This window comes from Electrophorus electricus, chromosome 6 (assembly GCF_041902795.1).
Source record: "Electrophorus electricus isolate QZ-2024a chromosome 6, ASM4190279v1, whole genome shotgun sequence".
Classification (NCBI taxonomy): Eukaryota; Metazoa; Chordata; class Actinopteri; order Gymnotiformes; family Gymnotidae; genus Electrophorus; species Electrophorus electricus.
The window spans coordinates 28,443,824-28,464,158 of record NC_137502.1 but is presented as its reverse complement, the minus strand read 5'-3'; the positions used below and the strand labels follow the sequence as shown (position 1 = coordinate 28,464,158).

The 20,335-nt window shown below is 40.2% G+C and overlaps 1 protein-coding gene across 2 annotated transcripts; it reads right to left on the bottom strand.

Moving 5' to 3' along the window:
- Positions 1-262: 262 nt before the first annotated feature.
- Positions 263-14,522, bottom strand: oprd1a (opioid receptor, delta 1a). Of its 2 annotated transcripts, none has more exons than XM_027009753.3 (3): positions 14,044-14,522; positions 4,966-5,321; positions 263-4,712 (listed from the first exon to the last, which is right to left on the bottom strand). In XM_027009753.3, the coding sequence occupies exons 1-3, from the start codon at positions 14,280-14,282 to the stop codon at positions 4,183-4,185; spliced, it is 1,125 nt and encodes a 374-aa protein (XP_026865554.1). In that variant the 5' UTR covers positions 14,283-14,522; the 3' UTR covers positions 263-4,182. The 2 variants fall into 2 exon arrangements, with proteins under 2 accessions (XP_026865554.1, XP_081572399.1); XM_081716273.1 differs by lacking the exon at positions 14,044-14,522 and adding an exon at positions 6,768-9,112.
- Positions 14,523-20,335: the final 5,813 nt, after the last annotated feature.

Genomic DNA, 20,335 nt, shown 5'->3' with positions numbered 1-20,335 from the left:
CTGAAACACACACAAATGGGAAATACATCAACAAAATGTACCTATGCATGAGGATGGTCCAATGACCCATCATAATCAATAGCATTAAGGTTTGATGAGCCATTTTTATGAATTTTTCTGGCAATGAATCACAGTTATGATTGTAAAACATGAGAGAATGTGTATAATGTCAATTGTTTCCCAACATAAGTTCATGTAAGGGAAATGTAAAAACTGTCTAACAGATGTTTGGTGTGTCTGTCTGATAAAGAAATGAGGGGAGTTGCTTTGAATGCTTTATTTTTTCTATATTGCAGAGATAAATGAAAAATACAGATGAGCGGATAAAGAACACTGACACAGCAGCATATCTGGCCTGGAGAAAAGCACAATGTGTATGATGTGAAAGAAAGAAAGAAAGAAAGAAAGAAAGAAAGAAAGAAAGAAAGAAAGAAAGAAAGAAAGAGAAAAAGAAGGCCTATGGCTGATAAGTTCATACAATATTCACACAAAAAGATAGCAAAGGATGATCTTGCCACGATTTCAGCCAGAGTTCCGTGGGTTTTTTTGTTTTGTCAGGGAGCAAAATAGGAATTTAACTTTTTGAGCTTCACAAAAATGTTTCTGACCTCTATTACTGCGGCTTATGATCGGATATATCCCACTCATTTCATGTTCACATTCTAGTAAAAATACAATTCCACAATATATTCTACCCAACAAAGTCACTGTGCTAAAACAATGCAAGAGCTCAATGCATTAAGCCACATGAAATTAAAAAATGGTTAGTCCATGAATACAAAATGAGAGCTATTTCCAGAAAACAGCACCAGTGCAATTTTCTAACATCACTCATTGCTAACTGCCACTCAAGCAAAGCAGTGAGGTGAGGTACTAAATACTAAATTCTACACCATAGCCTTTTTTCCATTTTCTATTTTGGCTAGGCAATTTATGTTTAGAAGCACATTCGATGTGGTACCTACTGTTCTAAACACAAATGAGGAACCTAAGCAGTGACTCCTAATGTAGTAAGCACAGAGCCGGACAGTTTCACAAATGTCATATACAGTACAGTAGAGCTATTCCACTGGAGGTTTGGTTACTATTTAAGCCAGCTGTGCTACAGATATATAATTTCAGAAATTTTACATGGACCAAATGTATGTGGATACTTGACCATCAGTTATATGAGCTTGTTGTACATCCCATACCAAAACCATGTGCATTAATAATAATTTGCCCCTCATTTGTTGCTATAACAACTTTTCTGATGAGGTTTTCCACAAGTTTTTGGAGTGTATTTGTGAATATTTGTTTCCATTCAACGTTCCACTTCATCTCGAAGGTCAGGGTCCTGTGCAGGCCACTGGAGTTCCTCCCCACCAAACACGTCAAACCATGTCTCTATGGACGTCACTTGGTGCACTGGAGCAAAGTGATGTTAGAACAAGAAAGAGCCTTGTACACACTGTTGCCAAAAAGATGTAAGCATGTAATTGTCTAAAATGTCTTGGCTTGCTGTAGAATTGACATCAAATCTTTCACTGAAACTAACACGCCTTGCTCAAAGCCTGAAAAATAGCCATAGACCATTATCCCTCCTCCCCCAAACTTTAAAGTAAGGAAGATTCTTCTCGTATCCATCACACACAGAGTCATCCATCAGACTGTAAGATAGTGACATGTGATTCATCACTCCAGAGAATTTCCAGTGATCCTGAGTCCAGTAGCATTGTGCTTTACATCACTCCAGCTGACACTTGGCACTTGGCGCATAGTAAACTTAGCTGTGTGCAGCTTCTCAGCCATGGAAACTCATTTCGTGAAACTTCCGATACACAGTTCTTATGCTGCTTTTGCTCTGACAGCCTGCCTGGACCTCTGTAGTGAGTGAAGCCACAGAGAATAGGGGATTTTTACATGCTACATGCTTCAGCACTCAGCAGGCCCACGCTCTGTGAGTTTGAATGATCCACCACTTTGTGGCTAAGCCACTGTTGATCTCAGATACTGCCATTGTACAATAATAGCATTTGCACTTCACCAGGACAGATCTAGCAGGGCAGGAATTTAATAGAACTGATCTGATGCAAAAGTGGCATCCCATAACAATACCATGTTTAAAGTCGGAGCTCTTCTGTATGACGCCTTTATACTGCCAGTGTTCCTCTAGGGAGATTGCATGGCCATGTGTATTCCAGTTATCAGTGTGTGGCCAAAATGCCTTAACTCAAAAATTTGAAGGGGTGTCCACATACTTTTGACTATATAATGTATAATACACTTCAGTGAAGGGTTGTTTCTAATACGATAATTAAATAATATTACCATCAGGAAAACTGGCTATTTTAAATATTAATGCTACAAATTTGATTACAGGGATTGCAACCAATTATTAGCCAGTTCACAACTTGACTGCACAAAAAATTATTATATACACAATCTATTCAAAATAGATTTAACCAAATTATATACACAGTTGATTTTATAAACTGAATGGAAAGGTTCATGCCACACTTATTCAGTCAGAATCAGTATCAGGTGTTTTCCTATGCCACAAAGCGATCATGATTTTAACAAGAAAAACAACAACAAATAATAATAATAATAAACAGACTAGTGTCACGATTAGTCCCTCCCATCTTCCGTGTTTTCCGTCTTGTGTATTTTAGTTCCATGACATAGTTTCATTTTCTCCGCCCCTAATTTGATTTTCCACACCTGTCCCTCGTTTAGTTCATGTATTTAAACCCTGCCTTGTGCCCTTGGTCTTGGCTGTTCATTGCTTGTTTATTTGAATGGTTGCGTTTATGTAGTTGTATTGAATGTTTGGATGTTAGAAAACCCATCTGTTTTTCCTAGCCTTCATGTTTGTTAGTTTCTGAGTTCTTCCTCGTATCAGTTATAGCCTGTTTCCCCTGTTTACCTTCATGTTTTGTTTGTGTGATTATGTATCCCCGTGCTCTCCGTGTTGGTAATATGATCCTGGACTACTACAATGACTCTGATTTTGGATTTGCCCATAATAAATTTCGCTCTTCTCCGCACGTGGCCGCCTCTTTACCGCTCACAGTTACAATTAGCCTGTAAATATTCTGTAAAATATATGTTCATAGATGGAAAATAAAGAGGCAGTAGGCTTGCAGCCACTTTATTGTGGCATGGACCTGTTGGAGCTTGATATCCTCAGGTTTTCTTCATATTTAATGACTGGTAGTGTAGCACATTCATATATTTGTGTCAGCACAAGAAGGCTCAGATAGCACATCAGATATTTTTCGGTTTGAAGCTATCAAGGTCTTGTCACATTGTGTTTTCTCTGTTCATATCGGAGACTGTTCCTTTGTGCTCCAAAGAAATATTGTCATGTTATCCCTGGAGTATAAAAGTCTTCAGGGTTTTGTAGGATCTGAAATCAAATCAGTTGTCTTTTGCAGTATTTTCCCCCAGAGACTGCTAGTCTACCATCTTTTAGAGAAAGTGGGAAACACAAATATAGTATTCTGATCCATTTTCACCTGTTACGGAAGGTGACAGTCTTTCAGTTCAAATCAGTTCATACAGACTGGAACTTGGCCTAGTGTGATATTTTTATAGCGCTTGCCATGCATCAAAGACTCAAAACTATGGCACAGCCGAAGTTTGCCTAATGAAGAATCTTTATTCATCTGTCTTGTGCCTTTCATCTGTGAAGAAAATGATTTTTCCTCACTTATTTTATTCATTTTCAGTCATGACTTTAAAGTTGCATGCTGATGACTTTTAATGTAATTCCTTGTCCTTCATAGAATGATATGTTGATTTTGATTGTAAGTAGGACTCATGAACCCCTAGTCCATTTAAGACTAAAGGAGCAATAAAGTGAACACAGAACTTCTGAGATCTATAGAAGAAGCAATTCACTGATACAGCTGCAACTGATCAGAAAATCCACTGTTCTTTTAGCAAGGTTTTTACATTGCTGACCTTGCAAAATACACTCACTGTCTATCAATAAACAGCTCAAACTGATGTAATATTGTAGTGAAATGCTTAGGTAAGGATTGGGTTTATGGTTGCCGAAAAAATCTTCTCAAGCATATTAATCTGTACGCCTAGACTAATCTAGAATTCAGTGGTGGAGATCTGGGTGATCTCGGACTGCAGGTCCTGCTGGACCCTTCTTGAGCGGGATCCTCGTGGGATCCGTTCCAGGCCTAGTCATACTGGCTTCTTCCCCACCTCAGATGGAGCACAAATTGACACCGGTTCACGGGTGGTGTTCCTGGCTCTGGAAAGGGTGTTCCGGTCCACGCTGGTACGGAATGGCAGACAGAATTCCCCAAAACACCTCTTGAAGTTCTCATCCAAGAAGGCATAAAGGACAGGATTGAGACTGCTGTTGGTGTAACCAAGGGCAATGCACAGGTGCCAGCTCGCAATGACAAAGGGGTTCCTCTGATCGATCTCCACCAGGGTTTTAATGATGATGAAGATATGAATGGGCGTCCAGCAGATGATGAAGGCTGCCACCACTACTAGTACCATGCGAGTGATGCGACGCATGTTCCTGTCTTTCTCCTTGGAGCCAGAGAGAAGGCGAACACTCCGCAGGCGAAGAATCATCAGCCCATAGCATATCGTGATGACCAGGACTGGCACCACGAAGGCAAAGATAAACACGCAGATCTTAGTCACTGTGTCCCAGTACCAGTCAGGATCAGGAAACTTCAGAGTGCAGTCAATTTTGCCTGTTAGAAAACATTTCCAAGTCCAGCCATATTAGAATACATTTTCATTACATTTACATTTTTAGCATCGATTTTGGTAAGGATTTATGTTGGCTTAGGTATATTTTGTGAGACTGCATGAACTCTCAAATAACCAAGAAAACCAACTTCTCTCAGCATCCTAGTCCTTTGCTGCACTAACTTTACTACGCATTCACCTATAGCTATTATCATATTCATAAAAGAGCATGATCATTCATAAAGTGACATTCACCTTGGTTCGTCACCTTGGTGACTGCCATGATCATAATGGGCACTCCAACGGCAGATGAAAGAATCCAGATGCACACATTGATGACCTTGGCCTTGACGGGCGTGCGAAATTCCAGTGCCCTCACAGGGTGGCACACGGCAACGTAGCGGTCAACGCTCATCATGGTCAGGGTGAAGATGCTCGTGAACATGTTGTAGTAGTCGATGGCTATGACAAGTTTGCACAGGGGCTCGCCAAAGGGCCAGGTGTTCATCAGGTACTTAGCGCTCTGGAAAGGGAGGGTGCTAGTGGCCAGTGCATCAGCCAGAGCCAGGTTGAAGATGTAGATGTTTGTGGCAGTTTTCATCTTGGTATATCTGCACAAGAAAATTGAACGGCTAAGTATTGTATTAGTTTGCGTACAAAACATAAGATCACATGCAGACATGCTGAAACATGATTTCACATGTTTCACAAAGAATCCCTGATTTCACAAATAATCCATGGTACATGAGAGGGGTTTTGCTGGCTTTCAAATAAATGCAGTAAAAAAACAAACAAAAAAAACCCAATGTGAACAGTGAAAACCACGTCTAGCTCTTACACAAACATTTCATACATTGCCCTTGTGTAATTTTTTATGTAAACCTTTTTTGGTTGAGCAATATGAATTCTAACACCAGGAGCTAGACAAAAGTACCAGAAAATCAGAAAATTACTTTTACGCATGATTGGAGATAGTCAATCCAAAGTACTATCATGCAAGGACATTATGAGAATCTTGCAATGCAATTAAAAAATGAGAGATTTTTTTAGTAGATGCATTATAATGGATTGTAGTCATAACTCTTAGCAAAATCTGGTGATATCTGTGCACCCAGGATTTTACACATGTTCAGAACATTCCAAAGTGCTGTCAATCACTTAGAAAACTGATTGTGTGAGATTGATTCTCTCTGGGATTCTCTTTGGCATGACAGATTGCAGAAAAAGCAGAACAAGCCTGGCAGTACACAGCCAGGGACTCAACAGAGGTGGCATGCTTTAGACTTACTCCTCAATACTCCTTTATTACAGGGCCACCGTGTTAGGACAAAGCCAGAACTCTCTATTGTCCAGAAATATTACAGTATGTCACTACCCTTCATCTTTTTCTTTCTGTTGTGTTATCTCTGCTCTTCACAGGGTTATATTCATCTTACTATATATAGTTCAACTTTATTTCCAGAATACAATCTTTAAATAATACCTAATGATTTGTAACTGGTCTATTGTATAAATGTTATTCTTATGATACAGCAGTGGATGGACTGGTGATATATTTAGCAAAAGGGGTTATTTTACTTCTCTGTCATTTACAAAAGGAACACAACATTTTTTGGTGACCTCATACATTTGGCTCTATTTATTCCACCGCACTAGTAAATAGCCCATTGTCCACTACTCAGGAGAGCACAATAATACTAGCACTACTACTAATAAAAATATTATTATTAGCATTATTCTTATTATTCATGTTTTTTATGTATTGATTTATTCTTTGTAATAGTCCCACCTTTACTTTAGCTATATGGATCTTGTCAAATCTCTGCACGAGACCTTCAGCTTAAAGCTTAAAATTTATTTTAAAATGTAAAGCATAAATGTAAAATTTAGAAAATGAAAACATATTTCTTCCAGGCATACAGGGTGGCCTTAGTTTTACCTTTGAGACACTGGCAGTTATGCAAATGTTCGTGAAGTACACATCCACACAGAGAGTGTGGACCAGCCACCCCCATCACATCACCCGAGAGCAGTCGTGTGGAGGAATAAAAACTTACCGTCATATTCACCAGGACAGAGAAGGTTATCTTATGGAATTACAGGCTGTTCCGTCCGCCTATTTTCCCTCCATCGGTAGCCATTAATGGCTGCATCAGGTAGGCCACACATTTGCAATCATTGATCGGTTAGGGCTGCAGCTCTTGATCACAGGCTGACTGTGACTGAGGCGAATAGGTGCACCCAAGAGGGGTTTGTCAATAACACACTGAGTGACTCCGGGGGGGGGGGTATGAATGAACACAGCTGATCTAATGATGGTGTGGGGCTTCCTGCAGGGCAATCAAATCAGCCATAATGAGGAAGACCACTAGATTAAAGGGTGGAACAACTGTAATTGTGAAACAAATACTAATTAGGTAGGAGTGAATAGGGTAATTTGAGTCACTATTTACAAATCGCTTTGTTTAACAAGTGAGGATGACATTTCTTGAAAAGATGTTCATGGTGTTTATGGAAATAAAAAAAAATATTTGCTTGATAAAAAAAGGTCGGTGTTACTGAATGGATTCCACTGCATTATCTTTAGAGACGTATCAATGCAAAGGAGGATCATTAATTTTTTCCCTTTTCTGTCATATGCTAATGTATCATTTAGTATGAGAAAACCTAAGTTTAGAATACATTTTACCAATTTTATGGAGTTTTCTAGAAAACTTTCAAGCTGTCCAACAGATCAATTCACTCTCTTCTACACACAATTGTATTCCTAAACGAGAGCCAATTAGAAGGTCTAGAGTTCATTCTTATTGTGCCTCGTTGCATCTGTAGTCTTGATGTGGTCTCTCAACATGAGGACCAAAGTAGAATCTTTCCAGTAAAGCAGGCTAACAGGAGGCTGAATAAATCAGACAAAAAATATATTAAACATGTTAAAATTCTGTAGTACACATTGTTAATATTAAAAAGAAAACAGTGCTTATCAACAACAAACAAACTGGCACATAATGGAACCTGACAGGAGTGGGTGACAAATACTTTCAGTCAATAAAAAAGTACACAAAGAACACCTAATGGACAGACAGGACAGACCTGAAACTGAAAGAGGGAATTTGGAGAAAAAATTGTGTGTGTGTATTTGATGTACATCAGTCAGACGTGTCCATCAAACTGACCGGGCAGGGTGGCACGCTACCTACCATGTCATAAGTGCTCAGCAAATTCCACTTCACCTAGCAGCAGTTTGGACAATTATCCAACACCCAATGTTGTGATGGAGTTTTTCAGGGCCAATACCAGTGAACATGCACTTCACTTACTGAAAAACAAGAGTGAAAAAAAACCCAAAACAAACAACAACAAAAAAAAACAACGCAAAAACCCAACCCTAACTGAAAAAGGCTGTTTTACGACACAGACCTAACTGTGCATCAACAGGGAAGGTACCATGTGGTAATGTCTGTAGTTTGCAAATGTCAAGCAGTCATTGACAGTAAAGGATTGATATCCAAGTATGTATTGGTTTGTAGTCTGGATTGAGCGTCAACAACACTCTTTAGGGTTTTAATCCAGATACTGTCTTTTTGATAAGATAGTGCATTTGCTGGCCTCCCTCAATCTCCACAGTAACAGAGTAATTCTGCACTTTGAACTCTGCACACATGCCACCACAGCAGCAGGTTCAATGCCAAACAAATATTCGACAGCGGCAACTCAGCAGCAAGTAACTCAGCTCAAATGCCAACAGGACAGGACTCTGGACAGCCTGTGGATGAAGCATATATTTGTGGTCTGAAGCACTCTCCAACTCAACCCATGTCCAGTGTGTATCCCTCTCAGCATGCCAGTTCTAGATTAGACTGAATTCACTTCATCTGCCCTTGCTCGCCAGTACTCTTAGACATGAACCAAGGAAGACCAAACGACTGAACTCAGATTGAACCTCTGAAGCATACACTTCAGGTCTCTTTTGCACCATTCCATCAGTGCTCACCTCAGCCACCGTTTTACAGCACTGCAGGACAAATCAGATGACCATGCTTGCTGGTCAATGCTGTGTGTATGCCTATGGATTATATCAAATTATGTGCCATTTTTCACCTCTGTTCTGGAGGATGCCTATAGATGTTTTTTCAGTGTAATGCAATTCACTTGTAAAGAGAGAACTGAACATGTTTTAATGATTAACATTGGCTGCGATCTCTTCAGGGTGAGCAGGATGGAGACAGACAGTATGGGGAAGAGCCTGCATGCTAAAGTGCATTAGTGTTTTAGGCAGAAAGGGACGGGGCATGATCCTTTGCCATATCCTGTTCTGTTGAGGTAGCCAAAGCACATTGAGGTAGACAAAATACTCCACACTCTTCTATACCTAAAATGTAACACTTTTATAACAAATAAGGAATATATGGCAGTTCATTATCATTATTATTATTATTATTATTATTATTATTATTAGTAGTAGTAGTAGTAGTAGTAGTAGTAGTATTCCTTATTACTAATACTACTCCATCTATAAAAATAGTTATTATTATTATTATTATTATTATTATTATTATTATTATCATCAATAATAATAATAATATTGTGTACAAATATATTTTTATATGTTTGAGATATGTTTGGGATAGTTGTCAGCTTCATTTATTATTATTATTATTATTATTATTATTATTATTATCTTTTATTATATAGCTCAAGATATGAAAAACAATTTGAGAGTGCACTGGAGCAAGATGGCTGCTGACTGTTGACAATTTTGTTTAGGTTTTTTAGTGTTTGCAAGTTCGTTTGTTTCTGAATATTCATTCATTGGCTGCGGGCAGTTTGACACTCACTGGCAGAGAAACTGGCTTAGGCACTTTCTCTCCAGCTCAAAAATTAGCTTGTTGCAGGCTGAGGATCTAACTCTTCCTTTCCAATATGATTTAACTGGATAGCTTTTGTTTGAGGGCAGACTGAAATGTTATTACTATTCTTTCAATTAATAATAAAAAAGGATGAATGTTTTTGGTTTATATTCAGCTGATTTTATGTGGTGACTTCTAAATACATTATAGAGAATCATCCATCATTTGCTACTAAAAGTTACAATGCCTTAGTTTGACTAAGACTATAATATAATAATTAATTTTAGGTTATATATTATTTACTTTTACAAAAATATGATGAAATCTAACATTATTTAATAATATATAATGTATAAGGAATGATAATGAATGTACAATTAATTACAAACTAGATTTTTAATTTTCTTCTTGTTATTGTTATGAAAAAAATTCTTAATCTTAATCTTATTTATTTTATTTAGTCCAATAGTTCTGATCTATTTGTACTGTATATATTATGCCTTATTCTGAATATATTTATCATTATTACACTCTTACAATGTTGGAGAAGTTCAATTAATTAATTATATATAAAATATGATTATGTGCAATATGTTAGGATGTAGACATTTATAATTTAAAATTAAAATCATTTTTCATTATAGACATAATGGCATTATTCTGGCTATTCAAGTTGCAGTAAAATCTGAGAGTAGGATGCCAGGTTTGTACACATTGCTACGGCTGGCACACACACACACACACACACACACACACACACACACACACACACACACACACGCGCGTGCCAACACACACACATACACACAAATGCCAAATGAGATGCTATAAGACACAGGATGCTACCCTTAGTCAGACCATAACACGTACACTATTTAATGATCTTATACTCACATGCAGTCACATTCTGGTTAGGCTTTTTTTTCTAACCAAACAAAATCTACACTACTGCACAAACTTTATAAAATACCTTTTGACTCTGTTATACTGAAAATACCATATTGATGTTAATAATCATATTAAAGTCTATTACTTTCTTTATATAGTGATATATTTTCTTTATCTTATCTTTAAATAGCATCAAGAAATCCTACAATAGCCTCCACTTATTTCCCTGACATTGCCCAGGAGCACTAGTGGCCCTTCGCTCAGAAAGGAAATCATGCTAACTCAACCACTCCCTGTTGCTTCTGTTTGGTGCATGGCTGCTTAACAATGGACCATAACCATGTTCATTCACAAAGGTACTGAGACACAAATGCTGAGTTTTCCTCATACTTCTCTTATTACTCCCTCTCATGGCCTAGGCGATGAAGGCTTTTCATGGCACCGTAGCGATGTAGCCAAGTACATGCAATTCACTTTGATCCCTTTTTCCCCCTTCCCAATTGTACACCACAAAGGAGCCTGGTATTTATTCAAAACCATCTAATTTTCTGGACAGAGAGAGCCGTTGATCAGGGCTTTTAGTAGGCTGGGTAAGAGTGACAGGCGACTGGCTGGGCCCCAGCTCAGCAATAAGACTGAGGGGTCTTCATTTGCAAACTGCCAGGGGATTAAAAAGCCCACTTAGTGGACACCTCTGTCAAGTCTTGCCTAGCTGGCGGTGGGGGAACTCTGTGATCAGCCTGATCTTGGAGAACACACGTACCTCTGCTAGTGTCTTTGCTGAGCCCGCTCGATGTGCTCCAAGCTTCTGATGCACTTTTGATAAGAAAAATCACCTGGAGAAGTGTGCATTGTGTATCTTTTTTTTAATAGAAAAAAAAACAAAAAAAACATGCCATTGGATAATTTACAGAGTTTGTGTGCAAAATATACAACCACAAGTATTCTGTGTGTCTTTGGCATTCCAACACAGATCTTTGCTCTTTGTTTGATTCTACTAACCAGATACATACATATATATATATATATATATATATATATATATATATATATATATATATATATATATATATATATATATATATATAAATACTTAGTTGAAATCAGCAGCTGTGAGACCACAGCCACACAATGCAAAGATGATTAGTGATCGAAGTGGCCATTTGCCAGTTAGGGTATAATAATACCACATGCCACCTCGGTAGATGTTTACCTTTGAGGCTGCAGCAAAATTTAATTGCATTGCTGTTATCTGCACTGTGACCAGAAGCACATGTGCTTCCTGATATCATGCACCACTGTATACAGTCTGTGTGAAGAAATCTAATCACGTATGTACTGCAGAAGCTCATAATGATGCAATGTACTGGACAAATATCCTGGTACATCCAGTGTTTAGGTCCTTCTAAATACACCTTAGGAAATGCTCTATTGCCTCACATGATGCTCCACTGAGCTAATCAATCAAGAAACTAATACTGCCAGTGTTTGGTGTGAAGTTATGTGGGTTATGACCATTCCACAACTAAGCTCCAATACTTTCCTAATTTCTGCAGTGCTTCTTTCACATTAAAAAAAAGCCCTTAGCATTATTAGTGTGGAGAATTACTGTACCTAATCAGGATACATTAGAAGCTGCTGCCCAAAGCAGTGGACAAAATAAAATTTGTGCATTGCTCTGTACCCAGCCTGATCCCAGCCAATTTTTCTTCTGCCCTCCTTGGTCTCACCCCACCATTCTCACTCATCTCCCTCTATCCTTTCCCAGATACAGGGCTTAGAAAATTTTATTGATATTGCTGCAATTCTAGCAGCTCTGGATTCCCTGGAGTTGCAGGTCCCCTGTTTGCGTCTAAATGGCTGCTTTTCGGCTCCACAGGTGATGGGTATTGCTTGCTTTTGCAAAAACATTCTAGGCAGACAGCTATAAATAACCAGCCAAGACCTTCAGGTATCATGTAAGATTCAGTTTTGCAAGAGAAACCCACATTTGTGTCACAGTTGTGGCAGTGCCATAGTATTTAAAGAAAGGAAGGAAACCGTGGTGAAAGGAAACCGACTTGATTGTTTTTAGTGAATTATTACTGTTACTAACTTCCTGAAAACTCAAGAGTAGAGAATTTCTTAATAATTTAAGCATGTTTAATGAGACCGTGACCAGTCACTATCATTAATAAACCACTTAGCATTAAAGTGATTGCATATCCATTAGCTTAAAAGCAGAAGCACTGCCAAGACTAAAACATACTGTAAGGAACTGGTTGTATTTAAAAATGAAAAAAATGGTCTGTATGAAAGCATCTCTTGGCTAAGACAATTACCATCGTCATGACAACTAGGCTGGCTTTTTGTTATGGAACGTCTCCGTTCAACCATCGGCCATGTGACCTATTGACTTAAACCTCCCGAGGTCTGCCTTAAGACCAGCCTGTGTTTGAGGATTAGAGAGACTGTTCAGTCAGCACTCAGAACAAATGCCTCCACCATGCATTGCCGTTTGATTTCTGACACTCTGCATGTCAATTGCTCCATCAGTCTGCCTTTACTCAATTAAACGTGCTTTTCTGATGCCTGTGCTGAACACCACCATCCTGTGTACTGTGGAACCCACCAGAAGAAGAAGGGGGTGAGACTGAGTGCCTTGTTCCACCCAGCAGGGCTGGGCTTCTGCCAGCTCTCCATCGCCCCCATTTCCAGCTCAGTGGGGACCTCCGCCCTGTGGCTGCTGCTCAGTCCAGACACAGTGCCTTAAGGCCACTGGGAACCGAGGGGTGCCGGGTAACACACAAGAGAGGCTGACTTCAACAGTGCTCACCCCCACCCCAAAGCCCCATGAACCAATCCATTCTCACAACTCTGGTCAAGGTTACGCCAGTCACTTTTGATTGGGCTTTCTCTGTTTAGGAGATAAGGCACAAACTGAAACCGTCTGACTCGTGAGTACTTGCTTTAGTTGACAAACGTGGGAATGTGATGGAGAGTAATATTTCAGTTTTTTAATATTTCTGTTTTGTATGTAAAATGTAAAATTCACTACAATTATAGAAAATGTATTCAAAGTCTATTATTTACAGACAATAATAGGTCTCTGTTTTGATTCTACTGACAGATTACTAAGGGGTAATATCCCTACCCACTATTTTCAGTTAAAATTAGACTTAAGTGCTTGTAAGCTCTTGCCTGAGGGGCTCTTGTGAAAAATGTTTTTGAAGAGTGAAAAAAGAAGAGAAGAAATTTCAGAGAAAAGGGAAGAGAGAAACAGGAAAAGACGAGCGATTAAATTGATTTGTTCACCACGTTGAATACTGATGAACATGCATCCCCTTTACTAAAAGGACAAATACCTTTGGCCACATCATGTGCCAGTATGCACTCCAGGTGTAGATTACATGCCCACTTTGACCACTATAACTAATGTGGCTTTAACACACCAATAAATGCCAGAATATCTAGAAATGACCAAACTGATATTTAGTCTCTCTGTTAATCATGTTGTATTTAATATCAGGTCGGTGATTGGTGTAATTTTTAAAATATGAATGTTGGCTAAATCAAATCTGAACTTGTTACCATTCCCACATAAAAGTGTAGCGCTTACCTTACTACACCATACATTACGAGCATGTTTCCCAGAAGTCCCACGACGCAGATAACGGAGTAGAGGGCGGTGATGGAGATAGCCATTACGAACCCTGCGGGGCTTCTCCCCGAGTTATGCACGGTGTAATTCTGTCCGTCAGGGACGAAGCCCATCACATCGTCCGGGAACGTGACATTGAACGGGATCACGGAGTAAAGGTCACGCAGCTCAGTGCCGGGTGCCGTGGACGGCTCCATGGTCCCACAGAGTGGTCGCTGTGGTGCTGGAAAGTTAGGCTCTCACCATGCGGGACGGGTACCGGTTGGTAATCAGAAGGCTCGCTTTCAGAAGCGCTGAAGCAACATGTTTTTTTGCGTATGATTCCATTCCTCAACAAAAATAACCTACAGTGTAAGAAAACAGCCGAATAAACAATGAAAAATGTAAAGCCAATTGAAAATTGCTTTGCTAAGGTTTAAGTAAGCGCTAAAGTTGGTCCTCTGGTTCTTCGAGCTGGTTTGGTGAGACAGCCCTGCTGCCTGAGTCTTATTTAAGGGCGCAGGGGGACGGACATCGACGTCAACCCGGCGTAACTGGCTTGGAAAATACGTTTAGTTCCAATACAGTATAGAACTTCTCGTGTAAAATAACCAAAAAAGGTAAACAGTCTAAGACGAGCAAGCAGATTTAAACGGAGCACAGCTTTTCTTGGGAACCTCTGAACGAAATGCTTACCTGTAAAAATAAATTAGGCATAGCATGCTAGAACATAACTGCGCTTTATGTTAATGCAGAACCTAATAAAACAAGTCAGAGCGGTGTTGTGTTCAATGGCGTTATACAATATATATTGTTAACACGTTGTGACGTGCGGACATTAAGTGCGGACATTCAACTCGATATATCTTATGCATTACAGCATCATTTAAACACATCAATAATTCAGTTAAGAGCACATCACGTGACACTTCATGTGTCACGAACGCACATGAAAGTGCACGCGCGCGCGCGCACCCCTCAAGCGCCTCTGACTATATTTTTCACGAACAAGCAAAGCAAAACATTAAATTGAACATTGAACACTCCATCTCTGCAGGACCGAAGAACTCGAATTCCTTGATTTAACGCTTTCATTTCAGTCTTCCAACTGTTATGTCTTCCGTTAAATTAAATGATTATTAGCTCAAAGAGTCCTTTTCATGCTGTACAGTCTGATCTAAACGAGACAACTGTAGCTGAGTTACTCTGAAAACAGACTTGTAAATTCCACGCAAACCTCAGTTTGAACTTTAAACACACATTCCTGACTACAATACGTTCCTAAGCCACACAATGCTCATTCAGGCTATAAGGAATTGATAAATGACAATGTCCTAATTACTGAAGTTGGGGGGGGGGGGGGGGGTCGTTGGTTGGGGCAAGATTAATTGTGTCATGGATTTTTACAAGATTCTATACATAAATTGCAAATAAGATAAGATACCCCATTCTGAAGTCCCACTGGGTTTTGGTAGAGCACAAATGCATTCATCTCTTGTGAATTAGGGAACTTGCATCCTTACACTGCAGAATTCACTATTCTATCATACACACTAATTCTTTCACTGCAGATGGATACTTGAGGCATAAACCTCAAGAATCATCCATTTAATTCAAATTTTAAAAAGACTTGCTGGGTGATATGTGTTGATCTTATTTATTTATTTATTTTTTACATTTATTTAGCTCCTGTAACAGAGTAACTAAGGAGTACTTAATTATTGTAATCTTGTATTGCAAGAAAGTGACACTTTATTACAGTAAGTGCTATTGGCTACCACAACTAAAAAAGGGGTGGAAACATAACATACAGGTATCACAGTGGCCTATAGTCTTGAACATAAAGGTCTATACATACATACACACACAAACACAAGGAAAATGGCCCTCCTTGTGCGTAGTGGGACATGATCAATCTACCACACCAGGCAGGACCCTAGATGCAGGCTGTGTAAAGATGCCCCTGAGACAATCCAGCATATAACACAATGCAAGATGCTATCAGGCAGAGCATATATGTAATGCTATCACCAAGTGGCTGGCATAGTATGCAGATCTGTGCCAAGTACAGGCTGGAACTTCTAAGGTCAACGTGGGATATACCCCATTATTGGTGGAGAATGTCCAAGCTAAGATTCTGCGGGAATCAGGCTAACAAAATGGTAATGGCTAACCAACCAGACATAGTTGTGATGGACAAACAACAGAAGAGATAGATGTAGAGATAGATGTAGCAATCCCAAGTGATCATCCAGAACCTGGAACACAAAAAGCTTGAGAAACACCAAGGGCTGAAAGAAGAGCTACAAAAGACATGGAAGGTGAAGCCAACAGTGGTTCCTGTGGCGATCAGAGCACTAGGGGCTGTGACGCCTAAACTGAGAGAATGGCTCCAGCGGATCCCAGGAGAAACATCAACGATCTCCAATATATATATACACACATATATATTGCCATTATGGCAAAAATTGTTTCTGTGCTGTTCATATACAAAAGAAAGAAGAGTTCTTTCTCTGCAAGAGACTGTCCTCCTTGCATGTAAAATGAGTCAGCATGCATATTGCTTCACTAAAGGCAAACTCACAATGTATGTCATACTGACAAACACTCCAGCCGAAGATTAGCTTCACCTCAGCCAATTTCCACTTCCAGGTTTGAATAGAAAAAACATTTCTCAAGATGCACATCATTTAGATGGCCATCATTTAGAGGGAGAGAAGAATGATAGGAAAGAGGGCAAGGGCATAGAGAAACAGATGGAGACAAGAGATGGAGGGAGATAGTGTAGAGGGCTGGATGAGAGGGACAGAGGAGATGGAGGCTGGAAATGGATGGAGGAGAGGGAGGGAGGAGGGACGTACAGCAGAGACAGGAGAGATATGAAGGAGAGGGAGGGTGGAGAGAGGTGGAGGAGAGAGATGGTGGAGTGGCTGGATGAGAGGGATGGTAAGAGGGAGGTAAGGGAAAGGAGGGTGTCAGATTTGGTGGCGAGAGGTGGAGGAGAGGTGGAGGAGGACGGGAGTGGAGAGGAGGTGGAGGAGAACAAGGGAGGAGAGAGTTGGAGGAGAGTCTGCAAGTGAGACAGGGAGATGGTAGCAAGGACAGTAAAAGGGAGCCACTTTTAGTACATTGTCTGAGACAGGTAGGGCTTCCAGCTCTTACAGCAGCATGACAACCGTTGCTAAGGGTCTCGAAAACATCAGGGGCTACGACCTACCTCTGCCTGTCTGTTTAGGAAGGAGCAAGGAGAAGTGGAAGGCACAAAGGACAGAGAGCAGGTGTGATCTGGGTGTCACGTGATATAGGAATGAACTTTATCTACAGTCTCACTGCCAGACTCTCTAGGGAGAGTATGGTGCCTTTGGCCACTTAACATGGCCAAGAAGCACCTACTATTGGAGGGAAAAGGGAATTCAACTACCACGCAAAATGACAAATCACAGGCCTGCTGTTTTGGCATGATATATAGAGGAAGGCAATCTTGAAAACAGAGTCATGACAAACAGTCCCTTAGGAAAACAGAAGCACACAATGGCTCAGTTGGATGTGGCAAATGCAGCACAGTTATGGAGGTTTACGGGGTAAATGTTGGACTGTATCTTTCTCTCTGCTCTTTAGGGCCCACGAGTGATTCAGCAGTGCTGAATACAATGGGAAATTGCCAGATGCAATGTCAGTATCAGTCTCTTCATCTTTCCCTGCACGAGCCACAGCTGTGTCTTTGTCTGTGAAGTATTTCACTTGAGTTTCCATAGTTTCCAGGCATTTCATTTGATCTGGTAGCTCTTCACAGAGTTGTCCATGCTTGAAATATAAAGCTTTTCCCATAGCCTGTCAGCAAACAAGCAGTAATGTCTCTCTTATGTGTTCCTCATTGCATTAAACAAAACTCTTGAATTACTTTTAATGATGAGATAACATGGAGCTCACAATCCTTTTTTAGTCACATGGACATATTTGCTCTGAAATGCTCATTTGTGTGCACAACTGTTGCCAAAGCTGAACTTAGCTAGAGCAGTGAATCTTTGATTCACATCGGACCATTATATGATGCACACGTGCATAAATGCATAAGTACAGACACCCAATCAGAATGTAACTGGCAGAATCCTAACAGTGTTGTCAGGTTAACACGCTATAGACAATGGAGCGTATGTGGCTGAGACTACATTACCTATGACCTGTCAAAATGAAGCAGTGAAAATTCAGAAAACATTATATGTCACTGTGTGTATCTGCACAAAATGTGCATGCACCTCAGGCAAGAAAACTTTCCATATCTATACATGTGTAAAGCTGCTTTGTGACAATGTGTGTTGTAAAAAGCATTATATAAATAAATTTGACTTTGACTTTAAATAAATGAATGATATATTCAGTAGAGTAAATGAAGACTGCATCTGAAGCTATCACCCAAGCTGTATAATGTCTGTCCAACTGTAACCATTTCTCAGAAGAAAAAAAAAATCTATGCAAATTGTAAGATTTTAAAATAAACAGTGTTCTTGCTGTGGCAATAGTGCTCAGTGGATTTTCAGCAGAAATTACAACCCAGTGACATAAGCATCAGGGATTCTGGACTCCAGTTCAAGCTCCAGAGGGAGGCCAGCGTGGTACTAAATGGCTTTGGGTTTAGGTGTCCTTTGACCTCTACTCTTAAACTCCTCCATGTGTGCAACAAGATGTTTTGCCCTCCCTGCCTCCCCACCACGCTGACCTCACATAAAAGTGGCCTTGGTTGGCCTCCTGCACTTTGTATTCCAACAGCTGTTCTTTTGTCATTGAGGTGCAGATCTATTAAATGGATGTTGCCATGAACGGGGCTCTGTTGGATTCCCATGCTTTGCTTCTATGCGCTCTGTCTTTGCCTTAGAACAATGAGATGAGGTGTGTTGGTTGTGCTAGCAGTGCATATGGTATCGCTCATGAATATAACATGTCCAGTGTGGAGCAAGAGTGAGAATATTCATTCATCACCATCTTGCTCCAAGCTAGGAGAATAAGAAAAAAAATAAATATCACACTCGCTTTAACTACCTCATTACCCATCATCCATCACACCATAGCTGTGTTACCGTGGCAACCCTCCAGGGTTTTAGACTCCAAACGGCAGCCTGTTGCTGATGCTGGGCATAAATAGCTGTATAATGCAGTAGGCTCTTAGCAGTGTGTGTGTGCGTGGAGTATGCTGGAGTATACTGATGAACTTATCTTCAGCATTGACATTTAACATAATCTTTAGCCTTGGCCCTTAATGACTCTGGGAAGGTGGGTCCTCTAAACGTATTACGACTCCAGTTGTTATTATTTGGCTGGTCTATTGTGTGTTAGTGTCTTTTGTGTGGATCTGTGTTCCAGGTGGAGACCATTATCCTGCTTGCTGATCCTTATTGGTCAGTCCCATCTCCTTTTGCTGAATGCCCTCTTCCTGTCCGCTACTTCCTATATAAACATGGCCCATTTGCTCTGGGCTTCAGACTGTGGTCTTGATTCTGATTTGCTTGTGGTGTGCTTGCTGTTTGTAATTTTAGGTTGGTGTAATGCTTCCTGAGCCCTTTTCCTTGTTTATTTAATCTTTTGCTTAGCCCATGTTAGATTGATTGCATGATTGTGTAACGTTGGCCCAAGTGCCACAAGGCAGGACACACTGACTCACTTGACGTGGTGAAACATTTATTAATGAATAACATAAAAGACAATGGTGGCACTCACACATAGTAACAACGTTAAACACAAACATGCATAAACAGTTTACATAAACACCAACATGTACACTAACAGCGCCATAAGCAAACGACATCAACAATGACCAACGAAGATGCACACACGATGGGGGTTTAAATAGACAGAATGCTGAACCCTGTGTAGGTGTGTACCATCACGGAGGGGGTGGCTAAATACACATGTGAAGCCCTTAGCATTATTAGTGTGGAGAATTACTGTACCTAATCAGGATACATTAGAAGCATGCGGCAGGCTGTACCACGTGACTCGTGGGGGGGGTGGGGGGGGTTGTGTCCCGTGACAGAACCCCCTCCCAAGGGGCGCGGCTCCCAACGCATCCTTCCCAGGCTGCCGTTTACAAACATAAACAGCACAGCAATGCCCCATGCCCACCCAACACAAGGCAGGCTAGGAACTGCCACCCCCGGGGTGGGGGGGTGGGGGGTCCCATGACAGATTGTAAATATCTTGTTCATACCTGTCTATCTTGTAAATAATGCACACTGTGGATACTCTTTGTATTTATATAAACCTTGATCAACACTAT